We start from the raw sequence: 22,584 nt of genomic DNA on the forward strand, positions 1-22,584 counted from the left end.
CCAGGCGCTACATATATCATCCCAGGCGCCACATATATCATCCCAGGCGCCACATATATCATCCCAGGCGCCGCATATATCATCCCAGGCGCCGCATATATCATCCCAGGCGCCACATATGTCATCCCAGGCGCCACATATATCATCCCAGGCGCCACATATGTCATCCCAGGCGCCACATATATCATCCCAGGAACTACATATATCATCCCAGGCGCCACATATATCATCCCAGGCGCCACATATATCATCCCAGGCGCCACATATATCATCCCAGGCACTACATATATCATCCCAGTAACTACATATATCATCCCAGGCGCCACATATGTCATCCCAGGTGCCACATATATCATCCCAGGCGCCACATATGTCATCCCAGGCGCCACATATATCATCCCAGGCGCCACATGTGTCATCCCAGGCGCCACATATATCATCCCAGGCGCTACACATATATCATCCCAGGTGCCACATATATCATCCCAGGCGCTACATATATCATCCCAGGCGCTACATATATCATCCCAGGCGCCACATATGTCATCCCAGGCGCCACATATGTCATCCCAGGCGCCACATATGTCATCCCAGGCGCCACATATGTCATCCCAGGCGCCACATATATCATCCCAGGCGCTACACATATATCATCCCAGGTGCCACATATATCATCCCAGGCGCTACATATATCATCCCAGGCGCTACATATATCATCCCAGGCGCTACATATATCATCCCAGGCGCCACATATATCATCCCAGGCGCCACATATATCATCCCAGGCGCCGCATATATCATCCCAGGCGCCGCATATATCATCCCAGGCACCACATATGTCATCCCAGGCGCCACATATGTCATCCCAGGTGCCACATATATCATCCCAGGCGCCACATATGTCATCCCAGGCGCCACATATATCATCCCAGGCGCCACATGTGTCATCCCAGGCGCCACATATATCATCCCAGGCGCTACACATATATCATCCCAGGTGCCACATATATCATCCCAGGCGCTACATATATCATCCCAGGCGCTACATATATCATCCCAGGCGCCACATATGTCATCCCAGGTGCCACATATATCATCCCAGGCGCTACATATATCATCCCAGGCGCCACATATGTCATCCCAGGCGCCACATATGTCATCCCAGGCGCCACATATGTCATCCCAGGCGCCACATATATCATCCCAGGCGCTACACATATATCATCCCAGGTGCCACATATATCATCCCAGGCGCTACATATATCATCCCAGGCGCCACATATATCATCCCAGGCGCTACATATATCATCCCAGGCGCCACATATATCATCCCAGGCGCCACATATATCATCCCAGGCGCCACATATATCATCCCAGGCGCCACATATGTCATCCCAGGCGCCACATATATCATCCCAGGCGCCGCATATATCATCCCAGGCGCCACATATGTCATCCCAGGCGCCACATATATCATCCCAGGCGCCGCATATATCATCCCAGGCGCCACATATGTCATCCCAGGCGCCACATATATCATCCCAGGCGCCACATATGTCATCCCAGGCGCCACATATATCATCCCAGGCGCTACACATATATCATCCCAGGCGCCACATATATCATCCCAGGCGCTACATATATCATCCCAGGCGCCACATATATCATCCCAGGCGCCACATATATCATCCCAGGCGCCGCATATATCATCCCAGGCGCCACATATGTCATCCCAGGCGCCACATATGTCATCCCAGGCGCCACATATATCATCCCAGGCGCCACATATGTCATCCCAGGCGCCACATATATCATCCCAGGCGCCACATATATCATCCCAGGCGCCACATGTGTCATCCCAGGCGCCACATATATCATCCCAGGCGCTACACATATATCATCCCAGGTGCCACATATATCATCCCAGGCGCTACATATATCATCCCAGGCGCTACATATATCATCCCAGGCGCTACATATATCATCCCAGGCGCCACATATATCATCCCAGGCGCCACATATATCATCCCAGGCGCCACATATATCATCCCAGGCGCCACATATATCATCCCAGGTGCCACATATATCATCCCAGGCGCCACATATATCATCCCAGGCGCCACATATATCATCCCAGGCGCCACATATGTCATCCCAGGCGCCACATATATCATCCCAGGTGCCACATATATCATCCCAGGCGCCACATATGTCATCCCAGGCGCTACATATATCATCCCAGGCGCTACATATATCATCCCAGGTGCCACATATATCATCCCAGGCGCCACATATATCATCCCAGGAACAACATATATCATCCCAGGCGCCACATATATCATCCCAGGAACAACATATATCATCCCAGGCGCCACATATATCATCCCAGGCGCCACATATATCATCCCAGGCGCCACATATATCATCCCAGGCGCCACATATGTCATCCCAGGTGCCACATATATCATCCCAGGCGCTACATATATCATCCCAGGAACTACATATATCATCCCAGGCGCCACATATATCATCCCAGGCGCCACATATATCATCCCAGGCGCCGCATATATCATCCCAGGCACCACATATGTCATCCCAGGTGCCACATATATCATCCCAGGTGCCACATATGTCATCCCAGGCACCACATATGTCATCCCAGGTGCCACATATATTATCCCAGGCGCCACATATGTCATCCCAGGTGCCACATATATCATCCCAGGTGCCACATATGTCATCCCAGGTGCCACATATATCATCCCAGGCGCCACATATGTCATCCCAGGCGCCACATATATCATCCCAGGCGCTACATATATCATCCCAGGCGCCACATATGTCATCCCAGGCGCCACATATATCATCCCAGGCGCTACATATATCATCCCAGGCGCCACATATGTCATCCCAGGTGCCACATATGTCATCCCAGGTGCCACATATATCATCCCAGGCGCCACATATATCATCCCAGGTGCCACATATATCATCCCAGGCGCCACATATGTCATCCCAGGTGCCACATATATCATCCCAGGCGCCACATATGTCATCCCAGGTGCCACATATATCATCCCAGGCGCCACATATTTCATCCCAGGCGCCACATATATCATCCCAGGTGCCACATATATCATCCCAGGCGCCACATGTGTCATCCCAGGCGCCACATATATCATCCCAGGCGCCACATATATCATCCCAGGTGCCACATATATCATCCCAGGCGCCACATATGTCATCCCAGGCGCCACATATATCATCCCAGGTGCCACATATATCATCCCAGGCGCCACATATATCATCCCAGGCGCCACATATATCATCCCAGGCGCCACATATGTCATCCCAGGTGCCACATATATCATCCCAGGCGCTACATATATCATCCCAGGAACTACATATATCATCCCAGGCGCCACATATATCATCCCAGGCGCCACATATATCATCCCAGGCGCCACATATATCATCCCAGGCGCCACATATATCATCCCAGGCGCCACATATATCATCCCAGGTGCCACATATATCATCCCAGGCGCCACATATATCATCAGAGACAAGGCCACTATCACTCTCATCATTCTTATCATCGCCGCTCTGCCCCATCATTACTCCCAATATTGGTCCAATAAATTCATGATGTCGTCTGTTCCACCACATAACTCTCCTGCATCGCCATCCCCGGCTTCATCGCTCCTGCCGGCGTATACTTTTTACATGGACTGATATATTTTTATATTCTTTCTGATGCAGACCCAGGACCCAAGGCTGATCCCCCGGGCCGTTACTTACTTTATGACATTATTAGGTTTTACAATTACTTTGTGATATTCTTCTAGATATGTGTATAACAACTGCACATCCTCCAAATAGCTGGTAACCAATAATTGTATGTGTACTATATCAGTCACATATTTTCTAGATATCTTTTAACAAATCATATATATATAGATAGGAGATAGATAGATATGAGATAGATGACAAGTGGCATTGTCATCATATACGTCCATTTCTATGTTATTGACAAGCAGTAAAATGCCACAGGTGTCACCCTTAACCGGGTCCAATGTTCTGAGTCTTTTTTGCTGGAGGACCCCAGGGAAATCATTAGTCTGGCGGGCTGGGGGCCTCATCACTTACCTGTGAATGACAGAGGGCGCAGAGGCTGAGGAAGGAGAGCAGAGGTGACGGTCTCATCCAGCTGCGGGTGGAAAGAGAGGAAAGCAGCATGAGCAGTCTTGATAGTATACAAACTAGACCTGCAGATCGTCTCTGCCGAGTCCTGCAGAGCATTACTTGAAACATAACGTATTGATGGTGCTACACAGAACCTATGTGTCCCGCAGGACATCACTTAGCCCTGTGTCGTACCCATTATCTTCCATGTGAACCGCAGAACGTTGCGCTACAATATCTGTTACCTTTAAGCCTAAGCTGCAGAGTATTACTCACTGGTCACCTATGCAGTGTGCATACAGAATATTACTTTACCCTATTAATTCCATCATTAGTGAAGCTGAGCTCTGCAGAGCATCACTAATAGGGAGTTAGTGATGCTCTGCAGACTGCACTAATGATGGAAGAGATAAGGTAATATAGTGTTCTGCATAGATACATGCCTTATATTATGTCATTATCTGTCTTGGGATCTGCAGACTATTGCTGTACTTCAAGACAATGGCACAACTGCATGTAATGCCTCTCTACTGCTACATGTGAATAAACCCCATATACACCTAATATATAATGTGCCCATAAAACAAGGAAAAGGGGGACCAGGAGCAAAAGGGAATTAGGTGCCATTTTCTATTACTTTATATAGCTAAATAGTGGCACATAATACATTTGTGTAGTTCTCACATAATACCACCATATAGTTCTCACATAATACCACCATATAGCTCTCCTGTAATACCACCATATAGTTCTCACATGATACCACCATATACACTCACCGGCCACTTTATTAGGTACACCATGCTAGTAACGGGTTGGACCCCCTTTTGCCTTCAGAACTGCCTCAATTCTTCGTGGCATAGATACAACAAGGTGCTGGAAGCTCCTCAGAGATTTTGGTCCATATTGACATGATGGCATCACACAGTTGCCGCAGATTTGTCGGCTGCACATCCATGATGCGAATCTCCCGTTCCACCACATCCCAAAGATGCTCTATTGGATTGAGATCTGGTGACTGTGGAGGCCATTTGAGTCCAGTGACCTCATTGTCATGTTCAAGAAACCAGTCTGAGATGATTCCAGCTTTATGACATGGCGCATTATCCTGCTGAAAGTAGCCATCAGATGTTACAGGGTACATTGTGCTCATAAAGGGATGGACATGGTCAGCAACGATACTCAGGTAGGCTGTGGCGTTGTACCAAGGGGCCCAAAGACACCATGACACCACCACCACCAGCCTGAGCCGCTGATACAAGGCAGGATGGATCCATGCTTTCATGTTGTTGACGCCAAATTCTGACCCTACCATCCGAATGTCGCAGCAGAAATCGAGACTCATCAGACCAGGCAACGTTTTTCCAATCTTCTACTGTCCAATTTCGATGAGCTTGTGCAAATTGTAGCCTCAGTTTCCTGTTCTTAGCTGAAAGGAGTGGCACCCGGTGTGGTCTTCTGCTGCTGTAGCCCATCTGCCTCAAAGTTTGACGTACTGTGTGTTCAGAGATGCTCTTCTGCCTACCTTGGTTGTAACGGGTGGTGATTTGAGTCACTGTTGCCTTTCTATCAGCTCGAACCAGTCTGCCCATTCTCCTCTGACCTCTGGCATCAACAAGGCATTTTCGCCCACAGAACTGCCGCTCACTGGATGTTTTTTTTTTTTCGGACCATTCTCTGTAAACCCTAGAGATGGTTGTGCGTGAAAATCCCAGTAGATCAGCAGTTTCTGAAATACTCAGACCAGCCCTTCTGGCACCAACAACCATGCCACGTTCAAAGGCCTCAAATCACCTTTCTTCCCCATACTGATGCTCGGGAGAACTGCAGGAGATTGTCTTGACCATGTCTACATGCCTAAATGCACTGAGCTGCCGCCATGTGATTGGCTGATTAGAAATTAAGTGTTAACGAGCAGTTGGACAGGTGTACCTAATAAAGTGGCCGGTGAGTGTAGTTCTCACATAATACCACCATGTAGTTCTCACATAATACCACCATATAGTTCTCACATAATAGCACCATATAGTTCTCACATAATACCACCATGTAGTTCTCACATAATAGCACCATGTAGTTCTCACATAATAGCACCATATAGTTCTCACATAATACCACCATGTAGTTCTCACATAATACCACCATGTAGTTCTCACATAATACCACCATATAGTTCTCACATAATACCACCATATAGTTCTCACATAATACCACCATGTAGTTCTCACATAATACCACCATGTAGTTCTCACATAATACCACCATGTAGTTGTCACATAATACTACCATATAGCTCTCCTGTAATACTGGCATGTAGTTCTCACATAATACCACCATATAGTTCTCACATAATACCACCATATAGCTCTCCTGTAATACTGGCATGTAGTTCTCACATAATACCACCATATAGTTCTCACATAATACCACCATGTAGTTCTCACATAATACCACCATGTAGTTCTCACATAATACCACCATATAGCTCTCCTGTAATACTGGCATGTAGTTCTCACATAATACCACCATATAGCTCTCCTGTAATACTGGCATGTAGTTCTCACATAATACCACCATATAGTTCTCACATAATACCACCATATAGCTCTCCTGTAATACTAGCATATAGCTCCCATATAATACCACCATATAGTTCTCACATAATACCACCATATAGCTCTCCTGTAATACTAGCATATAGCTCCCATATAATACCACCATATAGTTCTCACATAATACCACCATATAGCTCTCCTGTAATACTGGCATGTAGTTCTCACATAATACCACCATATAGTTCTCACATAATACCACCATATAGCTCTCCTGTAATACTGGCATGTAGTTCTCACATAATACCACCATATAGTTCTCACATAATACCACCATATAGTTCTCACATAATACCACCATATAGCTCTCCTGTAATACTGGCATGTAGTTCTCACATAATACCACCATATAGTTCTCACATAATACCACCATATAGTTCTCACATAATACCACCATATAGCTCTCCTGTAATACTGGCATGTAGTTCTCACATAATACCACCATATAGTTCTCACATAATACCACCATATAGCTCTCCTGTAATACTAGCATGTAGTTCTCACATAATACCACCATATAGTTCTCACATAATACCACCATGTAGTTCTCACATAATACCACCATATAGTTCTCACATAATACCACCATATAGCTCTCCTGTAATACTGGCATGTAATTTTCACATAAAACCAGCATATAGCTCTCCTGTAATACCACCATATAGTTCTCACATAATACCACCATATAGCTCTCCTGTAATACTGGCATGTAGTTCTCACATAATACCACCATATAGTTCTCACATAATACCACCATATAGCTCTCCTGAAATACTGGCATGTAGTTCTCACATAATACCACCATATAGTTCTCACATAATACCACCATATAGCTCTCCTGTAATACTGGCATGTAGTTCTCACATAATACCACCATATAGTTCTCACATAATACCACCATATAGCTCTCCTGTAATACTGGCATATAGTTCTCACATAATACCACCATATAGTTCTCACATAATACCACCATATAGCTCTCCTGTAATACTAGCATGTAGTTCTCACATAATACCACCATATAGTTCTCACATAATACCACCATATAGCTCTCCTGTAATACTGGCATGTAATTTTCACATAAAACCAGCATATAGCTCTCCTGTAATACCACCATATAGTTCTCACATAATACCACCATATAGCTCTCCTGTAATACTGGCATGTAGTTCTCACATAATACCACCATATAGTTCTCACATAATACCACCATATAGCTCTCCTGTAATACTGGCATGTAGTTCTCACATAATACCACCATATAGTTCTCACATAATACCACCATATAGCTCTCCTGTAATACTGGCATGTAGTTCTCACATAATACCACCATATAGTTCTCACATAATACCACCATATAGCTCTCCTGTAATACTGGCATATAGTTCTCACATAATACCACCATATAGTTCTCACATAATACCACCATATAGCTCTCCTGTAGTACTAGCATGTAGTTCTCACATAATACCACCATATAGTTCTCACATAATACCACCATATAGCTCTCCTGTAATACTGGCATGTAATTTTCACATAAAACCAGCATATAGCTCTCCTGTAATACCACCATATAGTTCTCACATAATACCACCATATAGCTCTCCTGTAATACTGGCATGTAGTTCTCACATAATACCACCATATAGTTCTCACATAATACCACCATATAGCTCTCCTGTAATACTGGCATGTAGTTCTCACATAATACCACCATATAGTTCTCACATAATACCACCATATAGCTCTCCTGTAATACTGGCATGTAGTTCTCACATAATACCACCATATAGTTCTCACATAATACCACCATATAGCTCTCCTGTAATACTGGCATATAGTTCTCACATAATACCACCATATAGTTCTCACATAATACCACCATATAGCTCTCCTGTAATACTAGCATGTAGTTCTCACATAATACCACCATATAGTTCTCACATAATACCACCATATAGCTCTCCTGTAATACTGGCATGTAATTTTCACATAAAACCAGCATATAGCTCTCCTGTAATACCACCATATAGTTCTCACATAATACCACCATATAGCTCTCCTGTAATACTGGCATGTAGTTCTCACATAATACCACCATATAGTTCTCACATAATACCACCATATAGCTCTCCTGTAATACTGGCATGTAATTTTCACATAAAACCTCCCATGTAATATCACCATGTAGTTCTCCCCCTTACATAATACCACCGTGTAACTGCCATGTAATAACACCATGTAGTACTGCTAGTTCCCATATAATACTGCCATGTAGTAATTACATAATGATTGGATAGACCGATATATAGATATGAAATAGACAAATTCTAGGAGATGGATCACTAGACGGATAGATGATAGATGTATAGACAGGAGATAGATGATAGATATATAGACAGGAGATAGATGATAGATGTATAGACAGGAGATAGATGATAGATGTATAGACAGGAGATAGATGATAGATGTATAGACAGGAGATGGATGATAGATGTATAGACAGGAGATAGATGATAGATGTATAGACAGGAGATAGATGATAGATGTATAGACAGGAGATAGATGATAGATGTATAGACAGGAGATAGATGATAGATGTATAGACAGGAGATAGATGATAGATGTATAGACAGGAGATAGATGATAGATGTATAGACAGGAGATGGATGATAGATGTATAGACAGGAGATAGATGATAGATGTATAGACAGGAGATAGATGATAGATGTATAGACAGGAGATAGATGATAGATGTATAGACAGGAGATAGATGATAGATGTATAGACAGGAGATAGATGATAGATGTATAGACAGGAGATGGATGATAGATATATAGACAGGAGATAGATGATAGATGTATAGACAGGAGATGGATGATAGATGTATAGACAGGAGATAGATGATAGATGTATAGACAGGAGATAGATGATAGATGTATAGACAGGAGATAGATGATAGATGTATAGACAGGAGATAGATGATAGATGTATAGACAGGAGATAGATGATAGATGTATAGACAGGAGATGGATGATAGATGTATAGACAGGAGATAGATGATAGATGTATAGACAGGAGATAGATGATAGATGTATAGACAGGAGATAGATGATAGATGTATAGACAGGAGATAGATGATAGATGTATAGACAGGAGATAGATGATAGATGTATAGACAGGAGATGGATGATAGATGTATAGACAGGAGATAGATGATAGATGTATAGACAGGAGATGGATGATAGATGTATAGACAGGAGATGGATGATAGATGTATAGACAGGAGATAGATGATAGATATATAGACAGGAGATAGATGATAGATGTATAGACAGGAGATGGATGATAGATGTATAGACAGGAGATGGATGATAGATGTATAGACAGGAGATAGATGATAGATATATAGACAGGAGATAGATGATAGATGTATAGACAGGAGATAGATGATAGATATATAGACAGGAGATGGATGATAGATGTATAGACTGCAGATAGATGATAGATATATAGACAGGAGATAGATGATAGATGTATAGACAGGAGATAGATGATAGATGTATAGACAGGAGATGGATGATAGATGTATAGACAGGAGATGGATGATAGATGTATAGACAGGAGATGGATGATAGATGTATAGACAGGAGATAGATGATAGATGTATAGACAGGAGATGGATGATAGATGTATAGACAGGAGATGGATGATAGATGTATAGACAGGAGATAGATGATAGATGTATAGACAGGAGATAGATGATAGATGTATAGACAGATAGATGATAGATGTATAGACAGGAGATGGATGATAGATGTATAGACAGGAGATAGATGATAGATGTATAGACAGGAGATAGATGATAGATGTATAGACAGGAGATAGATGATAGATGTATAGACAGGAGATAGATGATAGATGTATAGACAGGAGATAGATGATAGATGTATAGACAGGAGATGGATGATAGATGTATAGACAGGAGATAGATGATAGATGTATAGACAGGAGATAGATGATAGATGTATAGACAGGAGATAGATGATAGATGTATAGACAGGAGATAGATGATAGATATATAGACAGGAGATAGATGATAGATGTATAGACAGGAGATAGATGATAGATGTATAGACAGGAGATAGATGATAGATGTATAGACAGGAGATGGATGATAGATGTATAGACAGGAGATAGATGATAGATGTATAGACAGGAGATAGATGATAGATGTATAGACAGGAGATAGATGATAGATATATAGACAGGAGATAGATGATAGATGTATAGACAGGAGATGGATGATAGATGTATAGACAGGAGATAGATGATAGATGTATAGACAGGAGATAGATGATAGATGTATAGACAGATAGATGATAGATGTATAGACAGGAGATGGATGATAGATGTATAGACAGGAGATGGATGATAGATATATAGACAGGAGATAGATGATAGATGTATAGACAGGAGATGGATGATAGATGTATAGACAGGAGATAGATGATAGATGTATATACAGGAGATAGATGATAGATGTATAGACAGGAGATAGATGATAGATGTATAGACAGGAGATAGATGATAGATATATAGACAGGAGATAGATGATAGATGTATAGACAGGAGATGGATGATAGATGTATAGACAGGAGATAGATGATAGATGTATAGACAGGAGATAGATGATAGATGTATAGACAGATAGATGATAGATGTATAGACAGGAGATAGATGATAGATGTATAGACAGGAGATGGATGATAGATATATAGACAGGAGATGGATGATAGATGTATAGACAGGAGATAGATGATAGATGTATAGACAGGAGATGGATGATAGATGTATAGACAGGAGATGGATGATAGATGTATAGACAGGAGATGGATGATAGATGTATAGACAGGAGATGGATGATAGATATATAGACAGGAGATAGATGATAGATGTATAGACAGGAGATAGATGATAGATGTATAGACAGGAGATGGATGATAGATGTATAGACAGCAGATAGATGATAGATATATAGACAGATAGATGATAGATATATAGACAGGAGATGGATGATAGATGTATAGACAGGAGATAGATGATAGATAGATATATAGACAGGAGATAGATGATAGATGTATAGACAGGAGATAGATGATAGATGTATAGACAGGAGATGGATGATAGATGTATAGACAGCAGATAGATGATAGATATATAGACAGATGGATGATAGATGTATAGACAGGAGATAGATGATAGATGTATAGACAGGAGATAGATGATAGATGTATAGACAGGAGATGGATGATAGATGTATAGACAGGAGATGGATGATAGATGTATAGACAGGAGATGGATGATAGATGTATAGACAGGAGATGGATGATAGATGTATAGACAGGAGATAGATGATAGATATATAGACAGGAGATAGATGATAGATGTATAGACAGGAGATGGATGATAGATGTATAGACAGGAGATAGATGATAGATGTATAGACAGGAGATAGATGATAGATATATAGACAGGAGATGGATGATAGATGTATAGACAGGAGATAGATGATAGATGTATAGACAGGAGATAGATGATAGATGTATAGACAGGAGATAGATGATAGATGTATAGACAGGAGATGGATGATAGATGTATAGACAGGAGATGGATGATAGATGTATAGACAGGAGATAGATGATAGATGTATAGACAGGAGATAGATGATAGATGTATAGACAGGAGATAGATGATAGATGTATAGACAGGAGATAGATGATAGATGTATAGACAGGAGATAGATGATAGATGTATAGACAGGAGATAGATGATAGATGTATAGACAGGAGATGGATGATAGATAGATATACAGACAGGAGATAGATGATAGATATATAGACAGAAGATAGATGATAGATGTATAGACAGGAGATAGATGATAGATATATAGACAGGAGATGGATGATAGATGTATAGACAGGAGATAGATGATAGATATATAGACAGGTGATAGATGATAGATATATAGACAGGAGATGGATGATAGATATATAGACAGGAGATGGATGATAGATGTATAGACAGGAGATGGATGATAGATGTATAGACAGGAGATGGATGATAGATGTATAGACAGGAGATGGATGATAGATGTATAGACAGGAGATGGATGATAGATGTATAGACAGGAGATGGATGATAGATGTATAGACAGGAGATGGATGATAGATGTATAGACAGGAGATAGATGATAGATGTATAGACAGGAGATGGATGATAGATGTATAGACAGGAGATGGATGATAGATGTATAGACAGGAGATAGATGATAGATGTATAGACAGGAGATAGATGATAGATGTATAGACAGGAGATAGATGATAGATGTATAGACAGGAGATAGATGATAGATATATAGACAGGAGATAGATGATAGATGTATAGACAGGAGATGGATGATAGATGTATAGACAGGAGATGGATGATAGATGTATAGACAGGAGATGGATGATAGATGTATAGACAGGAGATGGATGATAGATGTATAGACAGGAGATAGATGATAGATATATAGACAGGAGATGGATGATAGATGTATAGACAGGAGATGGATGATAGATGTATAGACAGATAGATGATAGATGTATAGACAGATAGATGATAGATGTATAGACAGATAGATGATAGATGTATAGACAGGAGATAGATGATAGATGTATAGACAGGAGATAGATGATAGATATATAGACAGGAGATAGATGATAGATGTATAGACAGGAGATAGATGATAGATGTATAGACAGATGATAGATGTATAGACAGGAGATGGATGATAGATGTATAGACAGGAGATGGATGATAGATGTATAGACAGGAGATGGATGATAGATGTATAGACAGGAGATGGATGATAGATGTATAGACAGGAGATGGATGATAGATGTATAGACAGGAGATAGATGATAGATATATAGACAGGAGATAGATGATAGATGTATAGACAGGAGATGGATGATAGATGTATAGACAGGAGATAGATGATAGATATATAGACAGGAGATAGATGATAGATGTATAGACAGGAGATGGATGATAGATGTATAGACAGGAGATAGATGATAGATATATAGACAGGAGATAGATGATAGATGTATAGACAGGAGATAGATGATAGATGTATAGACAGGAGATAGATGATAGATGTATAGACAGGTGATAGATGATAGATATATAGACAGGAGATAGATGATAGATGTATAGACAGGAGATGGATGATAGATATATAGACAGGAGATAGATGATAGATGTATAGACAGGAGATAGATGATAGATATATAGACAGGAGATAGATGATAGATGTATAGACAGGAGATGGATGATAGATATATAGACAGGAGATAGATGATAGATGTATAGACAGGAGATAGATGATAGATGTATAGACAGGAGATGGATGATAGATGTATAGACAGGAGATAGATGATAGATGTATAGACAGGAGATAGATGATAGATGTATAGACAGGAGATGGATGATAGATGTATAGACAGGAGATGGATGATAGATGTATAGACAGGAGATGGATGATAGATGTATAGACAGGAGATGGATGATAGATGTATAGACAGGAGATAGATGATAGATGTATAGACAGGAGATAGATGATAGATATATAGACAGGAGATGGATGATAGATGTATAGACAGGAGATGGATGATAGATGTATAGACAGGAGATGGATGATAGATGTATAGACAGGAGATGGATGATAGATGTATAGACAGGAGATGGATGATAGATGTATAGACAGGAGATAGATGATAGATATATATAGACAGGAGATAGATGATAGATGTATAGACAGGAGATAGATGATAGATGTATAGACAGGAGATGGATGATAGATGTATAGACAGGAGATGGATGATAGATATATAGACAGGAGATAGATGATAGATGTATAGACAGGAGATGGATGATAGATGTATAGACAGGAGATGGATGATAGATGTATAGACAGGAGATGGATGATAGATGTATAGACAGGAGATGGATGATAGATATATAGACAGCAGATAGATGATAGATGTATAGACAGGAGATGGATGATAGATATATAGACAGCAGATAGATGATAGATGTATAGACAGGAGATAGATGATAGATGTATAGACAGGAGATAGATGATAGATGTATAGACAGGAGATAGATGATAGATGTATAGACAGGAGATAGATGATAGATGTATAGACAGGAGATAGATGATAGATGTATAGACAGGAGATAGATGATAGATGTATAGACAGGAGATAGATGATAGATATATAGACAGGAGATGGATGATAGATATATAGACAGCAGATAGATGATAGATGTATAGACAGGAGATGGATGATAGATATATAGACAGCAGATAGATGATAGATGTATAGACAGGAGATAGATGATAGATGTATAGACAGGAGATAGATGATAGATGTATAGACAGGAGATAGATGATAGATGTATAGACAGGAGATAGATGATAGATGTATAGACAGGAGATAGATGATAGATGTATAGACAGGAGATAGATGATAGATATATAGACAGGAGATGGATGATAGATATATAGACAGCAGATAGATGATAGATGTATAGACAGGAGATGGATGATAGATATATAGACAGCAGATAGATGATAGATGTATAGACAGGAGATAGATGATAGATGTATAGACAGGAGATAGATGATAGATGTATAGACAGGAGATAGATGATAGATGTATAGACAGGAGATAGATAATAGATGTATAGACAGGAGATAGATGATAGATGTATAGACAGGAGATAGATGATAGATGTATAGACAGGAGATAGATGATAGATATATAGACAGGAGATGGATGATAGATGTATAGACAGGAGATGGATGATAGATGTATAGACAGGAGATGGATGATAGATGTATAGACAGGAGATGGATGATAGATGTATAGACAGGAGATGGATGATAGATGTATAGACAGGAGATAGATGATAGATATATATAGACAGGAGATAGATGATAGATGTATAGACAGGAGATAGATGATAGATGTATAGACAGGAGATGGATGATAGATGTATAGACAGGAGATGGATGATAGATATATAGACAGGAGATGGATGATAGATGTATAGACAGGAGATAGATGATAGATGTATAGACAGGAGATGGATGATAGATGTATAGACAGGAGATGGATGATAGATATATAGACAGGAGATAGATGATAGATATATAGACAGGAGATGGATGATAGATGTATAGACAGGAGATGGATGATAGATGTATAGACAGGAGATGGATGATAGATGTATAGACAGGAGATAGATGATAGATGTATAGACAGGAGATGGATGATAGATGTATAGACAGGAGATGGATGATAGATATATAGACAGGAGATAGATGATAGATATATAGACAGGAGATAGATGATAGATATATAGACAGGAGATGGATGATAGATGTATAGACAGGAGATGGATGATAGATGTATAGACAGGAGATGGATGATAGATGTATAGACAGGAGATAGATGATAGATGTATAGACAGGAGATAGATGATAGATGTATAGACAGGAGATGGATGATAGATGTATAGACAGGAGATGGATGATAGATATATAGACAGGAGATAGATGATAGATATATAGACAGGAGATGGATGATAGATGTATAGACAGGAGATGGATGATAGATGTATAGACAGGAGATGGATGATAGATGTATAGACAGGAGATGGATGATAGATGTATAGACAGGAGATGGATGATAGATGTATAGACAGGAGATAGATGATAGATATATAGACAGGAGATGGATGATAGATGTATAGACAGGAGATAGATGATAGATGTATAGACAGGAGATGGATGATAGATGTATAGACAGGAGATAGATGATAGATGTATAGACAGGAGATAGATGATAGATGTATAGACAGGAGATGGATGATAGATATATAGACAGGAGATGGATGATAGATGTATAGACAGGAGATGGATGATAGATGTATAGACAGGAGATGGATGATAGATGTATAGACAGGAGATAGATGATAGATGTATAGACAGGAGATAGATGATAGATGTATAGACAGGAGATGGATGATAGATATATAGACAGGAGATGGATGATAGATGTATAGACAGGAGATGGATGATAGATGTATAGACAGGAGATGGATGATAGATGTATAGACAGGAGATAGATGATAGATGTATAGACAGGAGATAGATGATAGATGTATAGACAGGAGATAGATGATAGATGTATAGACAGGAGATAGATGATAGATGTATAGACAGGAGATGGATGATAGATGTATAGACAGGAGATGGATGATAGATGTATAGACAGGAGATAGATGATAGATGTATAGACAGGAGATGGATGATAGATGTATAGACAGGAGATGGATGATAGATGTATAGACAGGAGATAGATGATAGATGTATAGACAGGAGATGGATGATAGATGTATAGACAGGAGATGGATGATAGATGTATAGACAGATAGATGATAGATGTATAGACAGGAGATAGATGATAGATGTATAGACAGGAGATAGATGATAGATATATAGACAGGAGATAGATGATAGATGTATAGACAGGAGATAGATGATAGATATATAGACAGGAGATAGATGATAGATATATAGACAGGAGATAGATGATAGATATATAGACAGGAGATGGATGATAGATATATAGACAGGAGATGGATGATAGATGTATAGACAGGAGATAGATGATAGATGTATAGACAGGAGATAGATGATAGATGTATAGACAGGAGATGGATGATAGATGTATAGACAGGAGATGGATGATAGATGTATAGACAGGAGATAGATGATAGATGTATAGACAGATAGATGATAGATGTATAGACAGATAGATGATAGATGTATAGACAGGAGATGGATGATAGATGTATAGACAGGAGATAGATGATAGATGTATAGACAGGAGATGGATGATAGATGTATAGACAGGAGATGGATGATAGATGTATAGACAGGAGATAGATGATAGATGTATAGACAGGAGATAGATGATAGATGTATAGACAGGAGATAGATGATAGATATATAGACAGGAGATGGATGATAGATGTATAGACAGGAGATAGATGATAGATATATAGACAGGAGATGGATGATAGATGTATAGACAGGAGATAGATGATAGATGTATAGACAGGAGATGGATGATAGATATATAGACAGGAGATAGATGATAGATATATAGACAGGAGATGGATGATAGATGTATAGACAGGAGATAGATGATAGATGTATAGACAGGAGATGGATGATAGATGTATAGACAGGAGATGGATGATAGATGTATAGACTGCAGATAGATGATAGATGTATAGACAGGAGATAGATGATAGATGTATAGACAGGAGATAGATGATAGATGTATAGACAGGAGATAGATGATAGATGTATAGACAGGAGATAGATGATAGATGTATAGACAGGAGATAGATGATAGATGTATAGACAGGAGATAGATGATAGATGTATAGACAGGAGATAGATGATAGATGTATAGACAGGAGATAGATGATAGATGTATAGACAGCAGATAGATGATAGATGTATAGACAGGAGATGGATGATAGATGTATAGACAGGAGATGGATGATAGATGTATAGACAGGAGATAGATGATAGATGTATAGACAGGAGATAGATGATAGATGTATAGACAGGAGATGGATGATAGATGTATAGACAGGAGATAGATGATAGATGTATAGACAGGAGATAGATGATAGATGTATAGACAGGAGATGGATGATAGATGTATAGACAGGAGATAGATGATAGATGTATAGACAGGAGATAGATGATAGATGTATAGACAGGAGATGGATGATAGATGTATAGGCAGCAGATAGATGATAGATATATAGACAGGAGATAGATGATAGATGTATAGACAGGAGATGGATGATAGATGTATAGACAGGAGATGGATGATAGATGTATAGACAGGAGATAGATGATAGATGTATAGACAGGAGATAGATGATAGATGTATAGACAGGAGATAGATGATAGATATATAGACAGGAGATAGATGATAGATGTATAGACAGGAGATGGATGATAGATGTATAGACAGGAGATGGATGATAGATGTATAGACAGGAGATAGATGATAGATGTATAGACAGGAGATAGATGATAGATGTATAGACAGGAGATGGATGATAGATGTATAGACAGGAGATGGATGATAGATGTATAGACAGGAGATAGATGATAGATGTATAGACAGGAGATGGATGATAGATGTATAGACAGGAGATGGATGATAGATGTATAGACAGGAGATGGATGATAGATATATAGACAGGAGATAGATGATAGATGTATAGACAGCAGATAGATGATAGATGTATAGACAGGAGATAGATGATAGATGTATAGACAGGAGATGGATGATAGATGTATAGACAGGAGATAGATGATAGATGTATAGACAGGAGATAGATGATAGATGTATAGACAGGAGATAGATGATAGATGTATAGACAGGAGATGGATGATAGATATATAGACAGGAGATAGATGATAGATGTATAGACAGGAGATAGATGATAGATGTATAGACAGGAGATGGATGATAGATATACAGACAGGAGATGGATGATAGATGTATAGACAGGAGATAGATGATAGATGTATAGACAGGAGATAGATGATAGATATATAGACAGGAGATAGATGATAGATGTATAGACAGGAGATAGATGATAGATATATAGACAGGAGATAGATGATAGATATATAGACAGGAGATAGATGATAGATGTATAGACAGGAGATGGATGATAGATATATAGACAGGAGATAGATGATAGATGTATAGACAGGAGATAGATGATAGATATATAGACAGGAGATGGATGATAGATGTATAGACAGGAGATGGATGATAGATGTATAGACAGGAGATGGATGATAGATGTATAGACAGGAGATAGATGATAGATGTATAGACAGGAGAAGGATGATAGATGTATAGACAGGAGATAGATGATAGATGTATAGACAGGAGATAGATGATAGATGTATAGACAGGAGATAGATGATAGATATATAGACAGGAGATAGATGATAGATATATAGACAGGAGATAGATGATAGATGTATAGACAGGAGATGGATGATAGATATATAGACAGGAGATAGATGATAGATGTATAGACAGGAGATAGATGATAGATGTATAGACAGGAGATGGATGATAGATGTATAGACAGGAGATAGATGATAGATGTATAGACAGGAGATAGATGATAGATGTATAGACAGGAGATAGATGATAGATATATAGACAGGAGATGGATGATAGATGTATAGACAGGAGATGGATGATAGATGTATAGACAGGAGATGGATGATAGATGTATAGACAGGAGATGGATGATAGATGTATAGACAGGAGATAGATGATAGATGTATAGACAGGAGATGAGATGATAGATGTATAGACAGGAGATAGATGATAGATGTATAGACAGGAGATAGATGATAGATGTATAGACAGGAGATAGATGATAGATGTATAGACAGGAGATAGATGATAGATGTATAGACAGCAGATAGATGATAGATGTATAGACAGGAGATGGATGATAGATGTATAGACAGGAGATAGATGATAGATATATAGACAGGAGATAGATGATAGATATATAGACAGGAGATGGATGATAGATGTATAGACAGGAGATAGATGATAGATGTATAGACAGGAGATAGATGATAGATGTATAGACAGGAGATGGATGATAGATGTATAGACAGGAGATGGATGATAGATGTATAGACAGGAGATGGATGATAGATGTATAGACAGGAGATAGATGATAGATGTATAGACAGGAGATAGATGATAGATGTATAGACAGGAGATGGATGATAGATGTATAGACAGGAGATAGATGATAGATGTATAGACAGGAGATGGATGATAGATGTATAGACAGGAGATAGATGATAGATGTATAGACAGGAGATAGATGATAGATATATAGACAGGAGATGGATGATAGATGTATAGACAGGAGATAGATGATAGATGTATAGACAGGAGATAGATGATAGATGTATAGACAGGAGATAGATGATAGATGTATAGACAGGAGATAGATGATAGATGTATAGACAGGAGATGGATGATAGATGTATAGACAGGAGATGGATGATAGATATACAGACAGGAGATAGATGATAGATATACAGACAGGAGATGGATGATAGATATACAGACAGGAGATAGATGATAGATGTATAGACAGGAGATGGATGATAGATGTATAGACAGGAGATAGATGATAGATGTATAGACAGGAGATAGATGATAGATGTATAGACAGGAGATAGATGATAGATGTATAGACAGGAGATAGATGATAGATGTATAGACAGGAGATAGATGATAGATATATAGACAGGAGATAGATGATAGATGTATAGACAGGAGATAGATGATAGATATATAGACAGGAGATAGATGATAGATGTATAGACAGGAGATAGATGATAGATGTATAGACAGGAGATGGATGATAGATGTATAGACAGGAGATAGATGATAGATGTATAGACAGCAGATAGATGATAGATGTATAGACAGGAGATAGATGATAGATGTATAGACAGGAGATAGATGATAGATGTATAGACAGCAGATAGATGATAGATGTATAGAGAGATGATGATAGATGTATAGACAGGAGATAGATGATAGATGTATAGACAGGAGATAGATGTATAGACAGGAGATAGATGATAGATGTATAGACAGAGATAGATGATAGATGTATAGACAGCAGATAGATGATAGATATATAGACAGATGGATGATAGATGTATAGACAGCAGATAGATGATAGATATATAGACAGATGGATGATAGATGTATAGACAGGAGGATGATAGATGTATAGACAGAGATAGATGATAGATGTATAGACAGGAGATAGATGATAGATGTATAGACAGGGAGATAGATGATAGATGTATAGACAGGAGATAGATGATAGATATATAGACAGGAGATAGATGATAGATGTATAGACAGGAGATAGATGATAGATGTATAGACAGAGATAGATGATAGATGTATAGACAGGAGATGGATAGATGTATAGACAGGATAGTGATAGATGTATAGAAGAGATAGATGATAGATATATAGACAGGAGATAGATGATAGATGTATAGACAGGAGATAGATGATAGATGTATGACAGGGTATATCTAGAAGGGGGGGGGGGGGGAGATAAGATGATACGGATATATAGACAGTAGATGTATAGACAGGAGATAGATGATAGATATATAGACAGGAGATAGATGATAGATGTATAGACAGCAGATAGATGATAGATGTATAGACAGGAGATGGATGATAGATGTATAGACAGGAGATAGATGATAGATGTATAGACAGGAGATAGATGTATAGACAGGAGATAGATGATAGATGTATAGACAGGAGATAGATGATAGATGTATAGACAGCAGATAGATGATAGATATATAGACAGATGGATGATAGATGTATAGACAGCAGATAGATGATAGATATATAGACAGATGGATGATAGATGTATAGACAGGAGATAGATGATAGATGTATAGACAGGAGATAGATGATAGATGTATAGACAGGAGATGGATGATAGATGTATAGACAGGAGATAGATGATAGATGTATAG

General features: G+C 39.2%; 1 protein-coding gene across 3 annotated transcripts in view; it reads right to left on the bottom strand.

Moving 5' to 3' along the window:
- Positions 1-22,584, bottom strand: part of LOC140074876 (glucagon receptor-like) — a 70,471-nt gene that overhangs the window by 26,958 nt on the left and 20,929 nt on the right. For all 3 annotated transcript variants that reach the window (XM_072120153.1, XM_072120154.1, XM_072120152.1), the window contains exon 2: positions 4,150-4,210. In XM_072120153.1, coding sequence (XP_071976254.1) covers positions 4,150-4,210 — 61 coding nt within the window. The remainder of the gene's footprint in view (positions 1-4,149; positions 4,211-22,584) is intronic.

The sequence above is a fragment of the Engystomops pustulosus genome, chromosome 8 (genome assembly GCF_040894005.1).
Source record: "Engystomops pustulosus chromosome 8, aEngPut4.maternal, whole genome shotgun sequence".
Classification (NCBI taxonomy): Eukaryota; Metazoa; Chordata; class Amphibia; order Anura; family Leptodactylidae; genus Engystomops; species Engystomops pustulosus.